General features: G+C 43.1%; 1 protein-coding gene and 2 long non-coding RNA genes across 5 annotated transcripts; 1 reads left to right on the top strand and 2 right to left on the bottom strand.

Moving 5' to 3' along the window:
* DESI2 (desumoylating isopeptidase 2) lies at positions 27–14,767 on the top strand. 2 transcript variants are annotated; one of them, XM_021392722.1, is made up of 5 exons: positions 27–204; positions 6,567–6,639; positions 8,422–8,515; positions 9,206–9,347; positions 11,149–14,767. In XM_021392722.1, exons 1-5 carry the CDS (start codon positions 166–168, stop codon positions 11,380–11,382), a joined length of 582 nt encoding a protein of 193 aa, XP_021248397.1. In that variant the 5' UTR covers positions 27–165; the 3' UTR covers positions 11,383–14,767. The 2 variants fall into 2 exon arrangements, with proteins under 2 accessions (XP_021248397.1, XP_021248398.1); XM_021392723.1 differs by lacking the exon at positions 27–204 and adding an exon at positions 2,639–3,840.
* LOC110396853 lies at positions 3,847–12,819 on the bottom strand. Its single transcript, XR_002437312.1, has 3 exons — positions 12,685–12,819; positions 6,648–6,769; positions 3,847–5,768 (listed from the first exon to the last, which is right to left on the bottom strand). It is a non-coding gene; the product is annotated as an uncharacterized LOC110396853 (long non-coding RNA).
* On the bottom strand, positions 13,560–27,764 carry LOC110396850. 2 transcript variants are annotated; one of them, XR_002437299.1, is made up of 2 exons: positions 17,678–27,764; positions 13,560–13,685 (listed from the first exon to the last, which is right to left on the bottom strand). It is a non-coding gene; the product is annotated as an uncharacterized LOC110396850 (long non-coding RNA). The 2 variants fall into 2 exon arrangements; XR_002437300.1 differs by lacking the exon at positions 17,678–27,764 and adding an exon at positions 16,522–17,663.

The following is a 27,885-nucleotide window of genomic DNA, read 5'->3' as shown; positions in this document are numbered from 1 at the left end:
CTCGGCGGCGGCTCCATGGTGCCCGCCGCCCCCCCCCGCCCCGCAGCAACAGGCGGGACGAGGAGGAAGCGGCCCCCGGGGGTGCCCACCGCCCCGCCGCCGGCCTGAGCCGCGCCGCCCCACGGGAGCAGCCAGCGGGCTCGGGGCGCCCGCGGGCCGCCGGCGATGGCGAACCAGCTGGTGATCCTCAACGTGTACGACATGGTGAGCGCCCGCGGGCCGGGGCCTCTCGGCGGGCGCGGAGGGCTGGGGCCGGGGACGGGAGGGGGCCCTGGGGGCGGCGCGGCCCCGGTCCGGCGTTCGGGGCCCGGCGGGAGCGTCCTGCGGTGCCGGGAACTTTCCCTCCCTCCTTCCGTCCTTTTCTCCTTTCCTCCCTCCTTCCCTCCCTCCGATCCGCGTCGGTGCGGGGCTCTCTGTGCGGGGGTGACACGTCGCTTGTGCTCCGCGGTGAAAGTTTGGCGTGTGGCTGGGTCGCGGGGCTCAATGTAGGGTCTGCAACCTGCAGAGGGGCTCTTCTCCTCCTCCCTCTCCCTGCCGTAGCTGCAGTGGGAGCGAAGCGTGAATTTCTGTGAAGAGTGCCTCCTCGTCCTTCAGGAGGTCCCTGCTCCACACGGGTCGCTGCGCAGCGCGCGGGCTGGGGATAACCACCATCTTTGGAATGATAAAAGTTTCAGGGCGCTGCGTCAGTATTTTGGAACAGCTCTGGTATGGCCGAAACTTGGCAGGAATAAAGGAATTGCCTCATCCTGATCTGCGATGCTATGAGCTCACCTTGCCCTCCCGTGTGATGGCTGGGTGACACCACCAGCAGCTGTTGCATTGCCCTGCGTGCAGCTGGAAGCTGCTCAGGTGCCATGGTAACAAATGAGGCGGAAGCACCTGCGTGGTGCAGCCACGGGATAAGTAATATTAGGGAAATATTATCCCTTAATGCGCTTCAATCGCTGGAAACTAGAACGAGTGCCACTGGTTGTCCTCTGAGCGCCACTGGGCCTGATGGCGAGGGGCAGGGAAGCTTCACGGTAGCATCAGGAATCATGTGGGACAGGCTCCCCTTGGACCGCCACCAGCATCAAAGTGAACTTCTGGTGCTGTAGGAGGGTGGAGGAGCACAGCGTAGATGTCACTGCTGGCAGAGAAGTGCATCATCTTGCTTGGAAGTACTTGTGCTTAGGCGCTTGAGTGTTTAGCAGTTGATAGGGAGCTGTCTTGCTTGGAATTAAAATGATGCGTCTGATTGTTGCCATCCCCATCAGAGGGAAAGAAGGCAGTGTCCCTGTCAAAGGATTCCCTTCCACCTCCCCCTCTCCCCGTGCCTGGGTTCTGTTGCCAGTGAGTGCAACCTATTACTTCTGCGTTGGGTTTGCTTCTCCTGGTGGTAGGTGGATAGTTGGACTGGATGATCTTGTAGGTCTTTTCTAGCCTAGCTAATTCTGTGATTCAGTGATTCTGTGTGGAGCGTGGGGCATTAACTGGGACAGGAGCAGTCTGTTTGCTGTGACCTGCTGAGAGAGGCACAGGAGCGGGGCCTTGCTCACCTGCGCAAGCACGCACACGGGGCCTGTGAGGCGTAGTCAGCGTGTTGTGTTATGGTAGACCCAAGTGGGGAGGATGTGATATGCCTGACTTCTTTAGGCTGCAAGTGAAAAACATGCATGGAAGAAGCTCTTGTGGTCTAAAAAAGAGCTGTTTTTTGTGCATTAGTTATAAATACTTGTACAGTGGAGGAAGCAGGGCTTTAGTTCCAAGGCTGTTACGCAAGTAATTACCCATGAAGTCAAAGGCATGGCACGCCTCTGACGTGGGAGACGCAGCAACCTTGGCTGTGAGAACCGTCCTGGGAAGGCTGCGAGGGGCCGGGGGCAGCAGCAGGAGGGCTGTGCTTACAGAACCTGCTCCGTGCTTTCCCTTGGGATGTGCCAGGACTTGGTAGCTGGGCCTCTGTGTCAAGGAGAAGGAGAGTCTGTAGGCTCACCGCCTGTGGAAAGAGCTCGTTCTCCAAAATAAGCAAGCTAGCAAAGCTGCTTGTGGATGTTTGGTCATGTCGGGGTGCTTGTTGTGCGCTGATTTGCAGCTGTGGTATCTACTGAAGCTGTACATCACCACAAGTCCTACATATCACAAGCTGAGACCGCTAACTGGAGCGTTTCTTTATCCCACCTCAGCTATGGCTGTTTTATAATCACATCTGTGTTACTTGACTGCTAGAGAAGCAGATTTCTTTTAAATGGGGAAGAAAAGCTGAGGTTCCCATGGTATCTGATGGACGCCATCAGTGTGCGGCCTTGAACTTTCTCTCTAAATGCTCGCTCAGTTTGTTTTATTCTTGCTTGAAGCAGGGGCCTCACTAAGGCCTCACTTTCATGGGCAGTGTGTTACCGCACTGAGAGCCCTCTGAAAGCAGCGGCATGGAGGGGGAATTGGAAGGGTCTGAGTGCAGCTGTTTTGGGGTTGTTTATTCATAGGGTGCCCCTGGTTGTGTACTGAGGCACTCACAGATTTGCTTCTAGCTTCTGACGTTTCACATCACTGGGTGTGGTTTGAGGTGTTCAGGTATTCAGGCTTTTGTGGGGCAGGAGTTCTTTATTTGGTGGGTGTGGGTTTTTTTCGGCCTGTTCTTTTTTTAGGGGAGGTGTAGGGGGCAATGAGAGAGCACTATTTGTCCCTTTAACGGAGTTAACATTACTATAACTACAAAGACTGTGCAGACAGCTTGGTATCAGCCTGTAGCTCCATCTCCAGAACAGCCCCTTCCACTCAGGGACTGCAGGGTATCGCTGCTGTTTGAATCTGTACAGGACCAAGTCGGTTTGCTTTGTAGCATATACACCTCTGTTTTCCTCATCATTTGATAAGGAGAAAACCTGGGGTCACACCAAGGGGTGACGAGGGAGCCACGTGTTGCAGCTGAAAGTTTACTGTCTTGTATGGTAACTTTACGAAGGGAAAGAAATTTAAGGGCATGTTTATGTGCTGTAGTTCATGCCTTCAGAAATGCTTTCTGATCATTGAAAGGGCTGTGTGAAGACCAATAGACTGTGCTTTGAGCTGGAGTACTTCATATCTTCATGATCACAAACGGCTGTCTCTAGGAGTATAGGATTTTTTTGCCCCAATTAGCATCCTATTTTCCCACGTCAAAAATGAGAGCTCTGAAGAATGTAATGAGGGTACTATGGAAGCAGTGGGATTAGTGTTTCTGTCATTGCAGTGACATGACTTTATTATGCACATAGAAATGTACTTCCCTAATATTTTTGTTTTGATAGTTGCATTAAACATGAATCCCTGTTTCACACAATGACTTGCTGCAAAATATTGAGGATGTGGGGCTGTGCTCTTTAGACGTTCTTCTACGGTAAAATTCAGACAAGGCTAAACGAAGGGAGTCTGGTTTTGTGCAATGGAAGCGCGAATGTAGCTTTTGAGTTCAGTTTGGGTTTCCAGAACTTAGAGAGTATTACTGAAGCAGCCAGCTACGTGTATGTCATTTAATCTATTACGATCTTTATTTTGTAAGCTGTATGTAATCTTTTCAGCTGTGGCCAAATTCAGTGTACTTTAAGCTGTATTTGTTCTGCATTCCTTTCTTCACCGAGATAAGGCATTTTGTTCAATGGGAGAGTGCCACCAACCTTCCAATAACTGATCCAGATTAAGTAATAATTAGATATAATTACTGTCCCTAGGGGGTAAGTAATTCCGCCTTACTGAAATTCTTTTGTCTTCAGTTCACCTACTCTGTTCTTACTGGAAATACAAAACGAGGTGCTTTTGGCACTCCTTTCAAGCTTCTGACGTGCGTTTAATCTGCTGCCACTGCTCGGTTTCTGTAGTCAGGTAAGCCCCATCCACGTACTTCTGTGCTACCAGCAGTAAGGACTGCCCACCCGAGTAACACGGGACTTGCTGAACAGTGCATTGCAGCAGCTCTCCATCGCATCCCCCTGTTTCTGTGTGGCTCCGTGAGGCAGCTTGGTGACCACCTCTCTGTTGTGCCCCCGCATCCTGCATTAAGCTTCACAAGTTGTAGGAGCGGAGTTTCTTCCTGCTAGTTTTATTACTTGCAGTGCTAATGGGATATCTTGTGTAACTTGTGTCCCCTTGTCAGGGAGCAGATCTGACATGTGTGTTATTTGGAACTCAGAGGCCAGATGCAGAATTTTCAGCCACAGTGGGTGTCCTGGCGAGGACCAGAGCTCTGAGGACCCTGTCTAGATCTGTTTGAGGTTACGTAGACGTGGACAACCATTCTCATTAGGCAAGCGTACTTTTTTCCTGTGCTGACAAACTTTATGTTGAATATTCCTATTGTTTTGATTGTACGTATAAACACAAAACTATTCTGAAATGATGAAGTGAATAAGTGTAGAAAGTGAGCTTCAGAGGTAGGTTTACATTTAAGAAGCTCTTGCATTTTCCAGTTTCAATTTCACTTCAGTGAACAGCATCTATTTTTTACCCATGTAGTTGGGTAGTTTTAACTTTCACTTTGCCTCTCTGTTCTTCTCTTCTCCTTGTTCTGTTTCTCTACACTGAGTAGATCTAGCCCCGTACGGTTCTGGATGTACTTGATCTGAGAAGTTGGATTAGATACAGTGCTTGCTCTTTTCTGGGGAGAGAGAAGGAAACAATTTGTTAACCAAAAGAGGTTGAGGTGATGATGTAGTACAGTCTTCCACATCCCACTAGCTAATGCAGTGATGGATTAACAAAGCCAGCCGTCAGGGCCCACCTGTGAAGTTCAGTCTTAAGCAAAATGTATCCACAGATCTCAATGACGCTTGGTGTTAAATACCTGGAAAGAGCAAAATCTGTCTGCTGTTAACTCCTGTTGATAAGAATTCCCCCAGCTGGCATGTCTGAAGAAGAGCTCATCAAATCCTCAGTGTCTGGTTATGCAGATAATCACCACGTCCTGTGCTTGCCAGCAGTGTTTGGTGACTGCTAGTGGCTGAATTTGGGGCACCGCTTACTCTAGGAGTGGTGATGCTTAGAATAAGGATGACTGTAAAAGCCAAACGCATCCATTTATGATGCCAGAAATGTTGTAACATTTGGCCTGAACTACTCTTTTTGCCATTTAACTTTGATTTTCATGAGCAGCTTCTCACTCCAAAGTCTAGCGAATCATTCTTATTGGGAGAAAAATGGCTTTCAGAAATGTTTGTTAAATGCCAGGTCAACTAAAATGTCTGTAATTATATACTAACTCCAGCTAGTGCACTTAACATTGTGACACCTGTACCCTTTCACATTTTTACCATCAGTTATGCTGTTTTAATAGTGACTTCATATCGGAAAGCACGTATTATGGCAACAGTTTGTGTGAATAAGATAGCTTTTTTTTTCTTTTCTTCCCATTTACTAAATAAATAATTTGCTGAGGGTACTTCCCCAGCCCACGTCCCCACTGAGCTGGCTCCTTGCAGCCTGCCCTGCAGCCCCCAGCTGTGTGCTTTGGGAGTGGATGCCGTGGGAGGGAGGATCCCACTGCTGGAGAAGCTGACAGGATTGTGATCGTCATGTCTTTTTGAGAGGTTTTTCTTGCTAGTCCATTTCAGTTATAAGGACACACCTGAGAATTTTTATTTTTCTTTACCCTTTCTTGGAGATTCTCCTTCAAATTGCTCCTCAGAGAGTGATATTATGAAAGCGGTGATGTAGCCAAGGACAGACGGTCATTTTGAGAGCTCCCTTTTTCCAAACTCCGTGTGCCTTTATGGTGCTGAGGGTAATTGTTAGCTCCTCGTAGGCACTCACCGCTGCTGCTTTTGAAAAAGAAAACAGAAAGCACTGAGGAAAGGGTTTTTTCTTAAATTTCTTTTCCCCCCTCTTCAGGGGGTGGGGGGCAATAGTACCGAAAGATCCCAGGAAGTGGTAATTTTGAAACGCAGCTATGTTTGTTACCACTGAAGTGATCAGCAGTGATAGATTGGAAACGTATACCGGAGGTATGCAAAGGACATCTGATAAATCGAGTCAGATTTATCAGGAGCCAAACAAGGGTTCAGACTGTTGTGTGGTGACCAGCAATGTAGTGTTCAAAGGCAAAATACAAGCTAATTTCCTTCCATCTTAAATATCTCTTGAGCGTCTTGTGATCATCTGGTGTTAAGCAAAGGTGTGGTCTACATAAATGACAACTAGGGTCCATGTGTAATAGTCCTACATTTTAGTGTTCTTTCAAAAAAAACCCAACAATATGCTCTTGCGAAATTATTGCAGTTGATTCTAGTATGTACTCTACTGGTGGAAAACTTTAAAGTTCTGACTTGCTCCTAGATTAAAAATAATTTAAAAAGTGGATTTCTCCCAAGTATGGGCTCCTTGGTTGACGGGCGCTGGCTGGCAGCACTATGACACGGAGGAAAACCTAATGGAATTAATTGACCATGTATAGTTAATGGCATGCTCTGTCCCCATTAAAGAAAAGGTTGTGCAGTTTTATTTGGTTGACTTTTATGCTTTTGATATGGAAGGACGACTATTTGTCAGTCTGCTATCTGAAGACAAATCCGTATTGGAAACTAACTGGAGTGGTTTTTGTTCTTCTTTCCTTTTAGTATTGGATGAACGAGTATACTTCTTCCCTTGGAATTGGAGTATTCCATTCGGGTATAGAGGTGTATGGCCGAGGTACGTACGTAATTTGCCCTTTGTTCTAGCAGTGTTACTAAAACAAACAAACAAATGCATGTCAGGTAGCGAGGGAAGTCTGGCTCCTGAAACCTGTTTATCAGTTTCCTTTCAAAGTTCTCCTCTGCCTCTGGAAAAAAAAGAACACGTGGGTGTCAGTAAATTGGAGTCATCTTGCATTCTTGTGTAAAGCTGTGTGTGCAACTACATAAGAGTATACAGCCTATTTCCCTAGAAATAGCAGTATTTAGCTCAGGTTTTGGAACACCTGCTGAATGCTTCATATAAACACAGTGAGATCATTTCATCCATGTTCTGCCAGCCCTCGTGCAAGGAGTTAATTTTTAACTGTAGAGACTATAGAGTTTATTTAAAAAGTAGATCATGCCCGCTGTTTATTTTGAAAAGATACATCTCAAATAAATAGAGCAGCACATTCTGAATTTGCTAAATGGGTTGTACTGTGGGACGCAGCTTCCTGAGCTGTTTTAGGCCTCTTTCAGTTCCTGCTGCTGCCAAAATGGGCATTTCTGAGTGTGTGCACGGGCTTGGGTCTGAGGTCTTCACACCTCACAGGAAAACCAGCCTGGGAGGGGGAAGCGTTGCTATAAGTAGCTTGTTTAAAAACAAATACATAAACAAGCCTCCTTGAGATTTTCTTTTTTTTACTGGGATGTGTTTGGAGGTGAGTGGGAGCAGCAAAGGTGGTGGCATGTGATCCAAAGACAACGCTGTGCCAAGAATCTTAGGCTGGAGGTGTTTCGGCGGCTGTAGTAGCATCGCGACTGGGTTTGCAATGGCGAACTGATGAAATGTGATGCTTATTGTTAAAAACTTATTAAAATGTCATTTAATCCAAACCAGAAAGACCTGATTTGTTAATAGTGTTGTGCCTGAAACCCGGTTCTTGGGCTGTGCCAGACACACGTGTCTCCCTTCCTGTCAGGTCATAACAGCTTTCTCATGTTAGAGATCATTCCCCTGCTGGAACAATGACTTGCATTTTTCAAAGTACTTCACACTTCATTTATTAACCTACTGTAAAAAAGATTATCCACAAAACTGAATGCTAGACTTGGATGGCTTAGTGCGAGTTTTTAGGGAAGCAAGCGTGAAGGCAAGCGTAAAGGTTTTTGTTATACCCTGGGAGTGGCATGTTGTGTTATCTCACAGACACAGAAGGAAGTTAAAGCACGCTATCTCCATGAATTCTGAGTGCTGACACCAGCAGATGTCATGCACAGATTTCAGATCCATGCCCTGGTTTATTTTTCTGTTAGAGAAGGGCTTGGGATAGTTAATTGTTGCGTAGCAAGAGATTCAGAAAGGTATGAGGCTAATACTGGTTGCCACATGTACAGCTGCGGCACATCTTCAGACCTTTGAGGATGCGATACTTTGAATCTCTAACCTAAAAATATGTAAGTGGATTTTTGGAGATCAACACATGTCAAACACATTGGTAGAATTTACAGTTTAACTTCTAAACCTTCACTTACACAATGAAAACAATTATATACTTATGAATTAAACCTGCGTGCTGATGTAGGAAGTTTCTTGTCAGTTTTTGCGGAGGTTGACTGCTAATCAACAAAACGATTCATTGCCAGCTCCTTGCTTTTGTTACCCATGTGTAAATGTGGTATCCGATTTCTAGCTTTAGGTGCTCGTGACGTTCTCATTGACTGGAAGATCCCTGGAATTGATCTAGCAGTCAGTGAGGTCTGTTGTTCTTACTGTCACTTGATGCCGTTTTTGTTAAATCTGAGCTTTCTTTTTCAGAATTTGCCTATGGTGGTCATCCATACCCTTTTTCTGGAATATTTGAAATTTCTCCAGGAAATGCTTCTGAGCTAGGAGAGACGTTTAAATTTAAGTAAGAAAAATATCTCTTTTCTTGTTTTTGAGAGAATATGTGAAAAAGACAGTTTCTCGCATGGATAGATACGTTAAATGACACACTAGGATTTCTGACTCTGAGAAAATAGTGTTTTCTTTCCTTTGAAAAATGGAAAGAGATGTTGAGACCATGAAAAGTGCGTACAGCAAAGAGTATTATTTTTAGCTTATTATTAAATTCCTTAAAAATGTATAGATTGTGTGGACGTGTAGCTAGCTTTTTGTTATTCATACCATATCTACAAGGGGGTAACTTTTCCAAGCTAGTGAGAAATTGAAAACTGTTGCTTTTCAAGGCTGCCCAGTGTCTCCATTCTGCTTTCTCAGTGAGACTGCCTCCAGCCTTTCCTGCGTTACAAACTCCTACCTGTTCCCGGCTGTCTCTTACAAACAGCGTTGTTTGGAGAGGAAGAGAAAATTGCAGCCTGCACTTGTATGAGTTAAGCTGCAGAGAACATAAGTGGACTACAGGTGTACAGTCAGCAAGGAAGTAATCTCATAAGATGAAAGTAGTGCTGTAAAATGGAATAGAAAGAAGTCTGTCCTTCTGGGTGGGCAGAAAGATCTCACCACCCACAGTGGGGTGATTTTTGAAAATCAATGTGAAAACAGTTAACCACTTATTTTATGGAAGCCTGATCGTCCTAATCTCTGTTTCTCTTTCTAGAGAGGCTGTGGTTCTAGGCAGCACTGACTTTATGGAAGATGATATAGAAAAAATAGTAGAAGAGCTTGGAAAAGAATTCAAAGGAAATGCTTATCACCTGATGCACAAAAACTGCAATCACTTTTCTTCAGCTTTATCTGAGGTAAACAAACATCAGGGTCTATAGAAGGGTGCGTCTCAGGTGGCTACAGAGCGTCATCTCCTTCCTGTCCTTCGGGTTGTTTGGCATGATTTCCAGCATCTTATCTCTGTTACCTTGGGTCAGTGTTACCATTTCTTTGGATATTTTTGTGTGTGTTCTTGGGTCAAAAATGCAAGATTATGCTGCCAAAAATGCTGAATGTTGTTGCATGCACTTTGTGTTCCAGAAGGTGGTATTCCTAACTGAGAGACCCTGTAAAGCAAGTATTAACAGGGTACCAGAATCTTTCCAGACACTTCAGAGACCACTGTGGGAGACAGAACCAGATGTAATTTCCATTACACAGTGCCCTTGCACTGAAAGTACTTTCTAAAGAATAACAGAGGCATTGAAGTTTCACAGATGATGTTAAGCTTCTGTTTGAGAGGCTTTTGTCAAGTAAGTTGTCCCTCTGCCAGCGCCTGTGTCCTGGTTATGTAGGTACCTGTGAGGTCATGCAGAATATCTGACTGTGGAATTGAATGGGCTTTGCATTTCCCTCTCACCTCTATTTTAACCTTACCAGTTTGCCAGCACGAGAGAAACAGTCAGGAGCAGGTAACCCAGGACAAAGAAGGGAAAGACAGTTGCGCTTTTACTACTAGTTGCCGACCTGTGCTCATCAGAATTTATTCTAATGCTCACTGAAGTCTTCCAAACACGAACTGGCTGTGGTTTCCGCAACAAATTTCCATAAAACTCTGTTGCTCTTTATTCAGAATACTTAGACAAAGCACATGCTATACAGTGAGCGTGCCATCATGTCTGATTTCCAGTGGTGATGGAAAATTTTGAGATGATGATTCGTGTGCGGTGCTAGTAGGAGTAAGTTGGGTGACATACTGACAAAGCTGAAATGAAATCTGGCCAATATGACCAGGCATTTGCCACACTCGTGAACTGCGTGCTCATGTTGTTTCTGTTTTAACTCCTCCTATTTAGTGTTGAAGTTGGCTAAAAACTAGGGATATAATTACAAGTAAAATGCTCCTCAGTTACAGCAGAGTAGTGCTCTAGCTATGATTTTTCTCCACATTTGCACTGGAATAAGTAATACTAGAAGCGAACATGGATGCAGTTAAAATAGGCCACTCCTCAGTTATGTTTATTTAATGACTGATGTACAGTAAAAATGACCATTTAATGCAGCTTTATGTGTTTTTTAGGCATTAAAACCAGGTTTGCATTGTATATAGCCTCTCTTGTTCTAGTGAACTTACAGCCCGTGTGCTGTAAGATACGCATCTCTTGTCCAAAGGCATCAGAGGCCATCACAGTAAATATCCCCAGCTGTATGCATAACTCCATGTAACTGTAGCATCGACGCTGTCTTTTTGACTGCTTCATTTCTGGGTGTTTTTGTCATAGTGAACGCTCGCCTTCAATTGCTGTTTCTGAGGAATTGTTTGTGAATATGAAATATACCTTAATTCATTTATTTGCCTTTTAAATAAATCGCTCACAAAGTGAGGTGGTTGGGCTTATCAGGACTCTAACAATAATTATGATTTTTTAAATAAAAAATGGAGTATAACCACATGTCAAACTTGCAGTGGAGAAAAGTGTCTGCAAATTGGGATGCTGCTTTTACTGATGGAGGAAATTGTCTTCATGCAGCTAACTTGAGTGCCGCTTGATTGATGTTTGTGATACAGAAATAGTCAGGCTGCAGCAGCTTTTGCTGATTCTTTACAGTAACAGAGCTCTATTACCGTTCGATCTATAATACGAGTTACTCCTTTCTTTTCCCCTTTTCTTCTAGATTCTGTGTGGAAAAGAGATTCCACGATGGGTGAATCGTCTTGCCTACTTCAGCTCTTGTATACCATTTCTCCAGAGCTGTCTGCCCAAGGAATGGCTGACTCCTGCAGCCCTCCAGTCTAGTGTCAGCCAGGAGCTACAGGATGAGCTGGAGGAAGCTGAGGATGCAGCAGCATCGGCTTCCTTGGCAAGCTCAGCATCTGGGTCTAGGACTGGACGCCACACCAAATTATAAGTCCTCCTCCAAAGTACTAAGTGGTTTGAAATACTTCATTTTAATCTCTCCAGCAATCGACTTTCTGACAGAACGCGAGAGCTGACTCCAGAACATTGTTTTTATATGCAAAAATGGCTCTCATTAGCCCCTGTTTCAGCTCAGGATTATTTAAGTAGCGAAAAGAATTGCTGGGAGAAAAGGGAAGGATTTTGTGTGAAGCCACCCTTTTCATTTTCACCTGTTTGCTAGACCTGAGTTAACATCTTGTAAAAAGTAGAACTTAAATTATTTGTTTACAGTATTGTGTACTGCTGTTTACAAGTCCTGTAAGGACTCCTGCCACCGTGGAAGAAGAGAGAACGTGAGTTTTACTGGTGTGACTCAAAGGCAGCGGTATGAAGCCCTGGCTATGAACTCTCCCCTTTGTTTTCAAGATTTAAGGCAGGTGAAATTTAAATTTCTGAGAAATGCTAGAAACTGCTGAATACTATCCACGTGAACAGGGTACTGTACACTCAAAGTGGCTGATGTAAACAGATTCCAGGATGTAGGGAGACTGATTTTTGTGTAAGATCTGTTATTGAAGTATGACCTCTACATTCGTGAAGCTGAGGATTTTTGCACATATGAAGGGAAATTTCTATCTCATTACACTGCACATTGATCCCTAATGTTTTTTTTTTTTTTTTTTAATTCAGCCATGTGGTTTGCATAGCATCTTCTGTCCATACTTACAGTCTACTTCAACCGGGATTTAGACACGTGATTATTGCCTCTCAAAACCATCAACTATTTTTTCGCTGTTTGCTTTATTTGATTTAAAACTTGTATATACAAAGTTAGTACTTGTATTTTTTTTTAATTTTATTATTATTTCATCATTATTTCTTGTAGTTTGAATAGCATAATACAAGCCATTTATGGTTGGGGAATGGCCTTGCTTCCTGCTGCTGATTTTTGCATCATTTAAGTTTGTAAACATGAATGGGTTTTGTTTTTGTTTTTTTTTTAACCTATATATTACCACCTGGTGGTGCGTATCTGCACAAATTATAGAGAAATCTTAATTTATTTTCCCACAGTTTCTATCTGTGGCATTAACTTTCTTGTCAGATGTAATGAAGAAAAACCTGAAAATTGCTTATGCACCTGCGTGTTTACACAGCAGAACCCGCTAATCTGCGCACGTAATTATGTCTGAAGGTAAGAGATGCTATTTTCTAAAACACAGAAGTATGTTTGCTGGTAGATTATAATTAAAGCTAAATTATAATTAGTGATCAGAATATATAATGGAATGCCTTATTCTTGTTCACTTACCAAGAGAATTAACGGTTCTTCCAGTCATTAGTGTGAATTAGTGAGGTTCTGTTGTGCGCATAAGGATACAGTAGCACAAACATGAGGGAGGTGAGCTTGTGTATGTTGTAAGACTTGCTGCCTTAAACTGTAAGGAAACAACATCTGTAAACCGATCAGCTCTAAGAAGTGTGCATTACTAGAAGCATAAATAATTTTTACAAGCTTTATTTTTGATCTGTTCCTCAGTTTAATTTTTTCATTCAGTGAAATACTGGCTCTACTGTTTCTGTTGTTCAAAACGGGAAAAAGATCCTCCTAGAAGGCAAGAATGCTTAATGCTGTGTGTTCTCCAGGCCATGGGTAGTCAGTGCCATGAACCCTCCAGGAAGGTGCAGTAGGTTATGTTCTAGTAAGAACTTGTACAATGGCCAACTTGATTAACGTTAGAAAAGAGCAAGAAGTTTTTCTTCTGGCAGTTGGGCTGAATCCTTTGGAAGACAGCCTTGAAGCGTTCACCGATCTTCTGTGATGCATCGTAGTGACAGAAAGGTAAACTAATATTCAGTACTGGGGAAAAAATCAAGAGCCGCTCTTTTTTCAGAAGAGTGGGATAGTTGTAGAGGTCTCGTTATCTGTGCTTTGGTACGTGTTCTAATAATCTCTTCTACCCAGTGAGAAATGCTTAAGACTGACAAGTCTAGCACAATATTTCTTTGGTCTCCAGAAGTTGGACATACTGACTCGTTTTGTTTTGTTTTTCACTTGAATCTCTGAATTTGAGGTGGGTTTTTTGGCTTATTTTTTCCTGTTGTGAAAATGAACACGGTGGTCTCCAGTCAACTCTCAAGCATTACAGAATGAAGTATCGCACTACTCACAGCTAAGGTGACAGACCATAGGCAGGTCGTTTCGTCTCTCCTGTGCAGCTGTAGTAGTAACGTGACTCTCTTGGCCAAGGCAGGTCCTTTATTTCAGCTCAGGGTTGAGGCCACTGATCTAGCAACGTACTGTAGCTCTTCCTAGGTTTTAGGAAAAATAAATAGAATCAATTTTCATTGCTACCTAACTCTTATGTACCAAAACCAGCTTTTTAGGCTTCTAATATATCCAGAGCTCTAGGTCACAAATCTCTACACCTTCATTAACACAACTACAGTTTGTACAATGCAAGAAAGTGACAGATCACAGCACAGTTTTTATTTAGAAGTAAAACTAAGAATATTTTTTATAAAGCAGACTGGAAAGTTTGTAACAAAACTGTTCATTTTATCAGTAGCTGTACAGATAAAAAAATACTGTCTTACGCTCCACTTTCGGTTTAAATACATCCGTTTGTAAGTCCTGTGAGGAAACTGACACCTGAACCCTGAAGGCTGTTGGGTATTGCATCAAAGCAAGGGGTACTGTAACTTCAGTCACGTGCTGTGAACTTGGCCTCTGCTGGATGCCTGCAAGAAGTCACCCTGCCAGCGGTTACTCCTATTTGTTAGCAATAGAGCAAGTTACCTTTCACCAGCATTACTGCCAAGCAGGGATTACTTTAGTCTACTAATGACCACACTGTGCTAGGACTAGAACACTCCAAAATGCTGTGAGAAAGCTGGACACCTGTGGAGTCTTTTCCATCAAAACGGGTAGAAAAATAATTTGCTACTTCAGGGTTCTGCTCTGTTTACTTTCTCATTCTTGTTTAGTTTTCTGTAAGGTAGTACTTTTGATACGTAGTGAGTGTATTCCTTAACTCTGTCGTTTTATTTAAATGCCATTTTCTGTTCAGCAAGCCAAAAAATCCAATGTACTGTCAGTGTGCACCAGAAACTTCAGAGTGGCTTGGTAAAAATATACTTGCATTACTTCTAAAATTTGCAATGCAATTCTGATCACTATTGATACATGATAATTTTCACTGTTGGAAGTTGGTTACAAGCTGAATAATCACTGATGCATTTTTGTTTTGTAAACTTGTATTCAAGTTTACTGTACTACATAGTATTTGTATAAAATTCAGAGAATTTTGACTTTTGTTACCTGTACATGGCAACGAGTTGTCTAGCATCTTAAATCCATCCGTTTATTAAAAAATACTTTTTTATAAAAGACAGTTGACTGTGTTTTCTTATTCCCCTGGTACCCATAGACTGTTTCTATCAATGCTGTGCGAGCTGACCTCTCCTTTCGAATGATGTCTTATGTCAAAGTTGAGTAGTTTTCCTATAGTTAGTTAAGCTGTATATAGGCCGTATTCTGATTTGGGCAGTTTTGTTTGTTTGAAGCATAATTAAAAGTAGCTAGTAATAGGCTAGTTTCTGAAATTTTTTGTATTCTGCATGTCAACCACCAACCATGAGGTATGCAGCCACTTGGAGTACACTTGGGTTATGTTGCAGGTATTACATGCCGTACGGATGAGCTCAGAAGCCCAGATCTGCAGTCTTGGCTTTGCAGCAGACTAAACAAACACAGGGTACTGCCCCAGAGGGCTCAGCTAGTAGCCACAAATCACTGACAGCCAGCAAAGAACCTGGGCTCTGTGTTTAGCTATGCTTTGTGAGCTAGGCCTGGCAGCTCTATGAATGCTACTGAAGAGGAGGAGCTTGGACAGGAGCTGCTGGAAAAGCTGCTGAAGTGTGGGTGCATTCCTTTGTCCAGCTGACCCAAATCACTGTGACAGCTGCAGAGGAGTGTGAGGAACTTACTGAAACAAAGCGACAAAGGAAACAGAGTACTTCTGTTAGAACTAACGATGAAAATATGAAGATCTGTTTTGCCTCTGGATTTCCTACACTACACTCTTCAAGATTTCACTTCTGTCATCTCTTAAAAGCAGAAAATTTGAAAACGTAGATGAGTGAGAAGCTGTTCTATGCTGTCGTTCCAAAAATCACCTGTGGCATATGATGGCCAAGAGTGCTTACCCACTTCAAGAAGGCATTCAGTACCCAGAAGGTATACGTAGGGTAAATGATGTGTGTCGGGTACCTCCCTGCTGAGCTGGGGCATAGGCAAGGCTTATAAGGCTGCAGCTGGATGTGGTCAACTCCCAGAGGGGAGGGGGAGACTGTTCCCAATAAGTGCTTTGCTCGAGCATGACGGTAAATGTGGGTTAGGCTGCTTCCTTCCCATTTCCCAGGTCTGAATGGTCCTTAGTGTTTTCTCAAGCAAAGCCAGGGCTTTCCTCCCAGAATAAGAATAAAGCCCAATTAAAACCACCTAGTGACAACACAGGTCATCTTGAACAGAAAATACCTTGTGCTTCCTGCCCAGGATTCTGAAGCTTATGGGTTTTGTTCTGCTTTCCCTATTCTTAATTTGCCTGCGGGAAATGTTGCCTCCTCCAAGCTTTACCCGCACAAGCACACAATAGCTTGTTGCTCTTTGCCTGGAAAGAGCTGCTGAGTGTTTAGATAGCTGCAGTTCAGTTTATTTTTCTTCTATACTTCAACTCATTCATTACTACAGTAATAGCATCCTGAAAGTGAGAACTTCTAAGAGTACTGGAGTTTTTCCCTCTTTTTTTCCCCCCAAAATTTACTCAGCAGCTTAAATTTCTTACAGCAGGCCTATGTTAGAATCACTAGCTCATCACATGGCCAAATGTCAGCTTCCAACAAGTCAATTCACATGTGTTAAGCGGTATGATTTGAGCAGTAAGGACTAGCAAGAGCTGATGACAACATAGTCAGCTCAAATACAAAAGTCAATGTTATTCTTATGTTGACAGGCTGCATAGCTGCTGTAACCAATGTAATCCGATAGAAAGCACAGCAAAGGAGCAAGATCCTAGACTACAGCAAGTGAAGACTCGCTCAAATGGAACAGCCATGGGCACAGGAACAAAGGAAAGAATATGCCTACCTTCACAAGGCCTCAGGTATGCAAGGATCTCTAGCAAGAGATACCCTTGCCTCTACTGCCAACCCTTAAATGAGGTCTGGGAATGGGTGGATCCTGGCTCCACCCCCTCCGGTCACTCAGGGGTGTTGCATGCACCTGAGCTCCCCTGGGTTGGCCCTGCCTTCCCACCAGGTGCTCAATCACTGGTTCCGGCTGTGACTTAGCATTTCTGCTACACCCACTTACTGTTATATAGGTATCATTTAGGACTTTGTAGTAAGTGGAAATGAAAGTTCATGCTGTGCCTAGCAAAATTCAGCTTAACAATAAAGCGCTGCCAAAATCTGTTCCTGAAATGCAAATTGGTGCCTACTGTTTGTAATGGCTGCAAAGTTGTTCCATTATCTTGTTTCATTGTCCTTCTAGCTTTATGCCAGTACCAAACCAGATACTGGTCTAACAAAATCCTGTGCCATCAACTGCATTTTCAGTTTCTCTGCTCTGGATAGCATTGGAAGATAAGAAGAACCATAAAAAGAAGACTGATTTTTGTGTGTATGTGTGTGTGTTTCTTCCAGTTCTTGTTCCTAGATTTAAAAAAAATCAGCAAGGTCCAGCCATGCACCCAAACGCCTGCAGGTCACCCAAGGCAGCTCACCCTGGGGGAGCATTCCCAGGCCTTGGAAGATGCTCTCACCTTTGCAGTTGTTCTCTATAAGCTCCTCTGCCCTTCGGCAGCCTTACGGCTTCCACACGCAGTAAGAGGCTTAAAAGCAGGATGACAGATGGCTTTGGTGGGTCACTCATCTGCTGGAGTGGGAGGGGGTGAAGGCATCTTGAGACCTTTCTCTTCTTCCTGTTGTGCCCCTCCCTGTCTGCAGGAAAAGCTGCCTGGAAGATGTGATGGGGAGGTAGGGGCAAGGAGAGCCATTGCATGCAGGTTGCTGCCACAGGAACACTTAGAAGCCTTTAAATGCATTGCAATAACAAGTAGTGTGTGGGTACGTGAAGATGGAGCAGCGTACAGGCTAATGGGGAGGCAGAGCAGAAAGCTGGATGTGGCCATAACTAGCCTGTCGCATTGCCCTGAGATGACCGTGCAACTGATCTTGGCACAAGTGACCTGCATGTGTACCAGCAGGAGCTGCAGTTACAGGCTGCCTGCCTGCAAACTCACCTGTGCAACCACCGCTGGATCGTCTCTGCTTCCTACACTCTCCTGAGAAATCCCACTTGGTTGCACTGTGGGTCAGGGTAGCTTCGGTTGTCTGCTCTAAAAATACTGAAGTGGCCATGGCAAACCAACCAGGGACAGTAAAAGGATGACCCACTGGCTTTCAGCTGCCGCAGTCCAGCAGTTTCCGGGCTGGGTTTTGAAAGTGGCAGCACCCTGGGCTAGTCCATCCACAAGGACATCTTGCGCTGCTGCCAGGCAGCCCACTGCCCAAGCCAGCATGCCATCCACCTCCTCTCCTGTGTGTGGCGAGGCCCTTCTTGGTTTCCATGGGAACCAGCTGCTGCGTGATTACTATTACCCTTAATACTGAAACTCACAGAAGTGCTTTGCTCCAAGGAAAGGGATTTGTCCACGCATTGTCCCACCTGCAGCGTACTGATGCCTTCACAAATATCGCAGGTGCCACAGAGACAAACTCCAGAAACAGGTGCAGCGCTGCCAGCCCCAGGCAGGGTTGAGGAGGAGGAAGCAGAGCCAGGGCACTTCCAGGTCCTGTGAGCTTCTGGCAGGTGCGAGCCAGATCAGTACAAATGGCAGCACTGCTGCTGCTGCTCAAGGTGAAACCCGTTGCTGTCACTGTGGAGGCCGAGTCCATGAAAATACAGAGAGGTGTTGTCAGGAGAGAAATGGCAGGGCCCAGTTTAGGTAGCGCGGTTGGAGCTGGGGCTCATAACTGATGGTGTGCGGCCCAGCCCTGCCACAGCAGCAGCAGCTGGAGCTACGAGAACTGTGCTCTCCATGCAGCACTGGCACCTGCAGGCAGTCAGCTCAGTGGAAGAACAACCTTCCGAATGGGTGATAATAAGGCAAATGAGAGGAAACATCTGGAAACAGATGCTAGCAGGGTGAAGTTCATTTCTAGTGTGAGTTCTGATAAATTTAGTAGAAGTCGCTCCAATATTTTACAAAAATGCAGTCAATAATACAGAAACGCTGAAGGCAGCCAAGTCAAACACAACACATTTTTGTTCATCATGCAAATATTACAGCTGATCATGGCAGTAATAAGTGTTCATTACTGAGAAGTTCCCGTGTTCCCTGGTGCAGAGAAAGTCACATAATGTTGTAAATGAACATTTTTCTGCATTTCTTCTGTGAAATTTACTCAGAACAATTGTAATGAACTAGTCCTGACCTCATTTCTGGAGAGGCTCCCATAGCAAAGCTCTACGTGACTTGAGGAGATGAAACTAGAAATCCTCGGAGTGCAGTCCCTGCTCTGTTGTAGGATGTGTTCATCTCCTTGTGCAGTGTTAAAACACTGCTATGCAAGCCTCAGGAACATAAACACTAATCACTATAGTCATGTAACTGAAGTCATAAGGAAATTTACAGAACAAGAAATAAGCAATTAGATGCTAAATTAAGAAGCAGAATTTGGTGGTTGACAGTCCATCAAAAGAGGAACAAAGCCCCGTGGAAGACAGCTATGGTACTTTATGGAAGAAACACACAGCTCAGAAAATGCCTAGGTATGGTATAGATAGACAGCAAAAAGCCTCGTGGTGCTGGATTTAACATCTATGCTTAGATTATCAATAAACTGAAAACAACACAACGATCATTCCATAGATGAGGACAGCAAAATAAGAATACATATACAATGTATAAAACACCAATGAAACGTACAGAGCTGCAGCTTTGTACTTTGGATTCAAGCTGCTGGACAGTTAGGGCGTGATTCAGTTGCCCACATTCAGTTGCACTGGGTTCCTCCTGGCTTAGCTACCCAAACATAAGGTACTTTTCCACCTGCTTTACTATTGTCATGGAAGCAAAGAAAATCACACATATGTGAAAGGAACTTGTTTGGCAAGGACAAGATTGGCAGGATTGAGTAAGCTCCCTGTCATGTGGCTTTTCCTGGGTATCTTTCCGTCACATAGTTTTTCCTGGGTTGCCCTCTGAGTTACTGTAATTATCCACAAATATGCTGCAAATTTTTTCCATTAATTTCACATTCATATGCAATTTTACTTTATGGAGAAAGACACGTGGATTGATTTTACCTAATTTTTAAATTCAAACTGTTTAGAATCTTCAACGTTATGTAAACACTGTTTAAAACAAAATTGTTCATAATTAATATAGCTCTGTTTCTGGAAAGTTTCTAGCATTTGTTTTAACATATCTACCTCAATATTTCACCAAAACCATGAGCTCTCCAGAGTCTTATAGCCTATCAATAGCTTCAGACTGATTAAGGTTATTAATATTGGTTGCTGGCGGGGCGAGGAGGAAGACGTTAGAGTACAGACACTGGGAGTTTTAACAAATGCTAAAATATCACACAATCAATACACAACAGCATCATTAAATAGATCCTGTTTTCTTGTCCAGAAGGATAAGAAATTGTTACATGGCTTCTATGTCAGCAAGAGGTTAACATATTTAAATGGCACTACATACTTGGGTAAGATAGGTCTGAAAGGGATTCCAAGATGCGATTTTGCACAGATTTCTGTCCTAATGCAAAAACATTTATTCCAGCAGTTTGTCTCTACTGCCCTTGGGACCTTGTGTGAGGGATACTGCTGCTCTTTCCACAAGGAAATGCTTCCTATTGCCTTTGTTATCAATCTGTCCTCAGCAGGGAGCTTGGAAACTAACAGATTCCTCATCCTCATCCCCATCTGTGTTCATTAGGAACCACATGTGAAGAAATCAGTTAAAAATCTCTCAATCTGGAGAGCTCCTTACACACACAAAAAAAGCCATTGCCCCTTTGGTAATATCCAGAAGGGGAACAGCAGGTTTTTTTCTTCTTGTACTTTGCCTCGTTGCTCTCATAGGATAGAAAATTTTCTGATGCCCATTGTGAACAGCTGGGGAACTGAGAAACAGAGAAGTTGTAGCCATTCGCCCAGATTTATCTTGGAAGTAGAGATTAGATAAAAAGCTCACGCAAATCCTTTCTGCCTCCAGCATCCTCCTTGCATAACTACACTTTCAAGTCATCTCTATAATTGAATGCCTCCACAAAATACTGATGTGAAAGAAGAAGTGTATTTCATATATTTAATTTTTAGTACCAATATTTGTAATCCTATTGATGCAGCCTGATCCAGCTAACATGAGTGACCAGAGTAAATCATACCTTCAGGAAAGGTGTGATCTGGAGACACAGGTAGCTCGCCTCGTATGTCTTCTCTCAAGTCAAGCAGATTCAGGTTGCCTGCATGGACTGGAAACCTGAGCAGTCTGAGCAAAGTTGCTAGGGAAGTCCCAGAAATGAGCGTATTTCATTTTTTAGAGCCACAGAAGAGCAGCTCTATCTGCACTGCCTTCTCTCACAGGGAGCTGCTGGTGGTTGCTTTGTTGGTCTTCACTGCATCTTGCTAGCGAAATATTTGCTACCCCTTTGCTTACTGTTGAGTGATCTTGGTGCTAGTGAAGCTATTGGCTGCATTAGAAATTAACTCAGTGCAATGTGTATCTGATGTTCAGGTGATTTACCCATTGTGAATTATTAAATATGATGGGCTTCACTAGAAAAAATAATGACTTTCAGACATTCCTTAACTCCATCCATGAACCAGCAAGGACACAAGGACAAGCACCACTTCTCCAAGCAGGGAATGGATCATTTGTGGTGTTAGGGTGCCCCTTTATGTCTCAGAAGATGCCACATATCACTTTGTTCACAGGACCACGCCTCTGTACACAGTAAAAAAAAGCCTATGCTGTGTTTAACTCTGGCCTTACCATCTGCAGTGTGGAGGCTAAATATGTATTTAGTTGTCTTCCTGCAAAACAGCGGGCTCCAGACATTATAAATGTTTCCAGTCTTCCCTACAGCCTCTGAACTATGGGTGTTTTCTGTTCCCTCCACAACCTGTGGGAAGGAAGCAAGAAACTTCCCCCACTGTGCTGAAGTCAGGAGGATCATTTTCCTCATCAGCAATGTGCACAGCTCTCTGTCGCTCAGCAGGCAGGCCCTCTGCGATGGCACTCGTGTCCTGGATGCTCCCTGCTCCTCCGCTGGTGATGGCCACCAGCACTAGAGGAATCAGGGACAGAATGAATGGGAAAGGGAATAAGATTAAATGTCAGTATCTTGTCAAGTGTATGCACGAAGTGGAATCCAGCCTGTGAAAAGTAAAGATGAAAATTTAATAGAAAACTCTGCGACATCTATTCACACTGTCTTCCCTGGGACCAAGGATTCAGCTGTCCTTGTGCTCTCCTTTGTGACTTCGCCTTCTTCTCATGACTCCTGTTGGCTTGTGATCTGCCATCCCTTCCTCACTGTCTGCATCCCGGCTTTTTTTTGTGTGACTGCCTTCCTGGGAGCTTCAGCTACCATCCTGAGAGCCCTGAGGAACACCCCAGAGCTCTGGGTCACCTGCCCTCACCAGTGTTGGGTGTGCTGCCTATTAGAGAGAAGGAAGCAGCCTGGATGGCTCAGATATTTTGCCCAGGGGAAATGGTAGTGGAAGACTGCTTTTATGCTGCTTCTGCAGAGGTGACAGAAAAGGGGAAGGAGCTGGAGCATGGTTTGTTTAAATGCTCCGTTAAAAGGAGTTGGGAAACGGTACCTAGAGGGAAATCTGATAACAGTTCTACAAGCAATAGCCACAGATGGGATATTCAATAAAGACTGGAGAAGTAGGGGGTGGAGCTGGTGGCTGCTGCTGCCCCACAGGGGATGATGGAACCTCCCAGGCTAAGAAACCTTCTTGATGTTGATCTTCCATGGTTAGGACGTAACACAATTATTCCAGGCTTAGTTGATCAGCTCAGAAATATTCAACTTGATTCCCTTTTTGAAAGCTCCCTCCTGCTTCAGAAAATATTTTTATTCACCCATGGCATTATGTTTTTGTCTAGCTGCATGCGGGACATTTTGTCCAGAAAAAATACTGTGAGAAAAAATATCCAAAGTTTTTCTGGAATCCAAAAAGATTACATCAGCTGGCTTCCCTTGGTCAAGCAGGTGGGTAACCTCGTCATAAAAGGAAATTAAATCCGTGAAATTTACCCTTGTGAACCTGTGTTGGCTGCAACCCATGACTGCACTGTCTTTCAGGTATTTTACAATAACTCCATAATTTTGTCACGCACTGACGTGAGACTGACAGGCCTGTTTTGACCAAGGTATTCTTTCCTGTCCTTCCTGAAAACTGTAACAATGTTTGCCAGCTTCCAGTTGAGTAGGACTTCTACAGATTGCCAAGACCATCGAAAAATAATTGAGAGATGTCCCACAATGACATCAGTCAGCTCTTTGAGTACCCTGGGATGAATCCCATCGTGCCCCATACCTATACACATGCAGCTGGAGCCACAAATCCTGCACAAGTTTGGGGCTGGCTGGGAATCCACTGTTACTGCAATCAAAGTTCTCCAACTCAGGGATTCAAAGGTCCAAGAGCCTGTCATCGGTGATGAAGACAGAGGTGAAGAAGGCATTAAATTTCTCTGCTTTGTGTCCCTATTTGTGAGGTGATCGTCCTCATCAAGGAACAGACCAGTGTTACCTCTGGTCCTCCTTTTACTTCGGACATGCCTACAATTAGGTTGGAAAAAACAAAACTCTGAAGAACATTAGTTTTTTAATACTTACAAACAAGTCTTCGAAAAAAAAAAGTGAGAGATTTAAGATAAAGTGCTGTATCACAACAATCATGTCTAATTTAAAGTACCCTCACAGGAAGAAAACAAATGTAAAAAGGAAATCATAAAGTATCAGAATATCAATGCTATTCCCAGGAGAAAGGATGAGAGGAAATCAGATGGTACTGACACTGTTATTCAGAATTACACTGTCGTAAACCAAAGCTAGCACTCCGAAGGACCATTCATCAAAATAAGCACTCCTTTCCCTTCCTCATCTAAGAAATGGCCCCTCTTTCCTCTCTGAAGCACAGGATTAGATGAAGTAAGCTGTGCAGCTTTCTGCCAACACAGACCTTTCCAGAACTGGAAGAATAACTCACCACCACCAGCTGCCTCTGATTGATGTTAGGCCATTTTAGCTTTAGCGGACCAGAAAAACTAATCTATTAGACATAAGTTATATCCAACTCTCTACGAATTTTAAACAGTTTATAAGCAAAGTAATGAAGTGTATGTTTAGTTTCTACTCTTGCTCCTGCAGAAGTACTGAGAAGGCATCAGCTCAACATACTGGAAAAATAAAACTATCAGCATAAATTAAAAGAGTCCTCTGCACAGCTCGGTAACCACAGAATACCCATGCCCAAGAGCTCTGCAACCAAATTCACTAAACAGCTGGCAGTCTTACTGATGAGGATAATGGCATGCATGAGGACGAACCCACCATTCTGCTTAGGGAGACTCCAAGGGCTTCCCCAGCAGCATGGCTGCGTAGAACATGCACACATCTCCCACCATTCCCCCAAGAACAGTTGCCCCAGCACCCCAGACAGCTCCAGCTGCCCAACCATTTCCCAAACCTCGGAGCACTAACGGCTTCTGCCATCAGCTGTCTCACATAGGGTGTGCTGTAAACTCATAGAGATGAGTGACTTTAGCCCAGCACCTGAAGCTAGGAGGTCACAGCTCTTGGTAAGCAGTCACCAGCAGACTGACCTGGCCAGGTCACAGTGTGGCAACAGAAAGCAGCAGAAAATTAATCATATATAGACATATTTTTGTGCTAGATCCCATGGCCTGTGGGCAGCATGCGACCTGGGACAGCTAGTAATGCAGCCCCACAGGATCGTAAACTTTTAACATTATTATGTGATTTTTAGTGATATTTTTCACGAGTCAGTTGTGCACAGCTCGAGTGTGGACTGTGAAGGCGACAGTGGAACGTTGTGGAGGAGAGGGCACAGTGCAGCACTGACTCTGCCTCTTGTATCTGCCACATACACTCAGTCAAATCAAAACCCATGTGCATTACACATCCCATGTTTTTGTGGCATTTGGTGGGTAAAACTAGTGGTTGCTGATAATAATAATTCAGTCTACCTATGTGTGTGTGTGTGTGCCTGTGGTGCTCCGGTGACGGCTGGGAAAAACATTTGATGAATCATCACTGCACTGTACATCAAGAACGTTTACATGCTAAAGCTTTAAAAATTGATCATGTCGTGCAAACTGTCATCAAAGCCGTTAATTTCATGAAGTTCAAGGGACTGAATTGTCATCAATTCCAGCAGTTCTTTAAACATATGGATACCAATTATGGGAACGTTATTTACTTTTCTGAAGTAAAGTGGCTGAATTGGGGTAAAATGCTAAAAAGATTTTATGATTTGCAAAATGAATGCAAGTCATTTATGGAATCAAAAGGAAAATTTGTGCCAGAACATGAAAGGGAAAAACAGCTCACAGATGTAGCATTTTTTGTCATTTTGACCGCTCATTGAAGTGAGTTAAACACACGTCTTCAAGGTAAAAATCAACTTATCTGCGCTACGTTTTGAACTTATATTATGGCAAGCTCAAGTTATGGTGAATAATTTTATGTATTTTGATACACTGGCTAAACACAGTCCTGTGAGCAACAAAAAATATGCAACCTTGCCTACCATTTTGATAAAGGAGTTTAAGAACAGGCTTCAAGATTTCAAAAAAATCATCAATTTTTGATATATTTGTGACTTCATCTTCCATCAACATAAATACACAACCTGTGAATTTTCATATAGAACATACAGAGTTGTAATGGATAGAGATATTCAACTCAAAGAAAAATGCGATCAGTTTATAAGACCAGTCTTAGCAGAGAAAGATATCCCTCACTTCACAATCACACCTTATTCCTGTCATCACTTTCAGGCAGTACATACACCGCGAACAATTGTTTTCAAGGATGAAGCACAGGAAGAGTAAAATTTCATCAAAAATCTCTGACAAACATCTTTAGAACTCACTAAGAATTGCAGCCACTGCCATTGAACCAGGCTGATGCATTAGTTTCACAGAAAAAAAGGTCAAATAGCCTACAAGTTTCACGTTTTTGTTGCTCCTTTTTAGGTTTTATTAAAAAAAATAAAAAGTTTTGTTACTTACATACATTGACTATATGATATATTTTACATTCCTCTTCACTCCATGTGCCCAGGCAAGCCATGAGGTTGGACACCCATGTGCTAGATTAACACCCTCACTGCGCACGACATTAAGCCATTCCTGTCACTAACAGAGAATTTTGAATTCTTGCCAGGGAATCTGAACACCACAGTGGGATATCTGAGGCATCTGCAAATTTGCAACAACTGCTTGGAAACAGTATATTGTGCTACGCTTTGATTTCTCAATCACAGCCTTGCAGACTAGCTATTTCTTACGAGATGTTTCTGAAGCCATAAGCTTGTTTTCCTCTATCCCTTGCCCAAAGGCATACTGTTTGGTACAGGAGATGCTACCAAGCATACTAAAACTAGCATTTTAGCGTGAGGAAGGAAACACACCCTAACTACCCTGTATCTCAAAGACCTCTTGGATGGCAGCTGTCTTAAGAGTACACTCTGTTACTTCCAATGGAACAAGGCAATTGGCATCTGGCAGGGTGATTGAGGACAGCTGTGTCACCAAGCAAGGTGGGAAAAAGTCAGTGGAACCCATTCTAAAACAAAAAAAAACTCTTACAATTTAAAAAAAAATACAGAAAAGGAAAAAAGATACAACGAGATCTACCTGGCACATCACTTATTTTTCCTTCTTTTTGTACATAGCATCATTTCTGAACATCTTTCCCAGTTGTCTGAGTGTCCACTTCGATATTCTCTGCTCCTCAGAAACAGCCTCTTTCCCTGTACAGTGGTAATTATACACCTACTCTAATAGCACACTGCATGCAGAACACAGCATCAAAGCAGCTCTTGAAGACCACTTCACTCCTCTCTTATCCTTCAGTTCAGCAATACCATTATTTTCTAGTGTGTTGACCTGTGTTAAAAATGAACCAGTTGCAAAACGTGAGTATATTAATGCAATACGAACAATCTTTCCCTTCCCTGAGATTTAATCTCAGCAAAAATTCAAGAGCGATGGTGAGTAACACAAAAAGTTACTTTAGCCAGTGTTGGATATACAGGAAAAAGCATAAGGACAGGAGAAACACACAGTTATACTTCCTCACAATACCCTTGCAGCCTCCAGGTGAAGAAATTCTTAAGCCTGAGAGGGCACCTGAGCATTTAGCAGCCTTCAATAGATCACTTTTTTTTTTCTCTCTGAATTTTGCAATAGTTTTTAAATAACTTATTTCTAAATAAATTTCTTACTGGCTCTTCAGTTTGTTATGAATTTTCAGAAATCACATCCCAAAAGAAGCAATTATAGAAGTATCTTATTAGATCTAGTTTTCTTTATTCCCTGATGAATTAATAAAGATTAAACCTGACACATTCATATGACAGACATAGAACACAAGGCCTAGAGTTCATAATAATCTCCCCCCCACACACACTGCTCATGAGGGAAACCTCAGGACAGCTACCCTATTTTGATAAAATTGGAATGTTTCTGGGAATCTTTGGCAGAAATTAAAGAGGCAATACTCTGATCTGTGGGACCTGAATATATAATGTTCATATGTTTAGAACCATGGCAAAATACAGTTTCTAATGAAAAAGACTGTGATTTCACTTGTAGAAATTTAACATACAAGAAACCCATATGCCAAAAAGCCATACAACCAAAATATGGCAGATTTATATAATAATAATTCATTTTCTGCAAATCGATCTGTAATTGGGATGGGTAATCTAAAGCCTATTAGAGTACCTATCTAATAATTTAATTACTAATCTAATTTCAACTTGATTACAAATAGAAAGCTGACTGCTGAGGGAAGCTGGGAGGATCCCTGTCTATGGAAGTTAAAAAACAAAACACTTGAATAAACATATTAAGAAAGATAAGAGACAGCGTAACTAAAGCAGTTCTTGGGAAAAGGAATGGACTCGCAAACCTTTCAGGTTCCCTTCCACACTCCTGTTTCTGTAACTCTATGGTCACTAGGTCAGTATCGTTCAGATTTGTCTCAGAAGTAACAGACATCTCCTAATGACTTCAGTTTCAGAAAACACATTCTACATGTTAGAAAGTTGCAACTTTAAAATGGACCAACCCCCCCCCCCCCCCCAAAATATTAGCATTATCTGCTAGGAGTGGATTATAATGATGTATAAGAAAGCTTACTGTCTTTCTATTTGCCACTAATACAT

Source organism: Numida meleagris, chromosome 3 (assembly GCF_002078875.1).
Source record: "Numida meleagris isolate 19003 breed g44 Domestic line chromosome 3, NumMel1.0, whole genome shotgun sequence".
In the NCBI taxonomy this organism is placed as follows: domain Eukaryota; kingdom Metazoa; phylum Chordata; class Aves; order Galliformes; family Numididae; genus Numida; species Numida meleagris.
The sequence above is the reverse complement of the archived record's forward strand: the minus strand, read 5'-3'. Positions and strand labels throughout refer to the sequence as shown.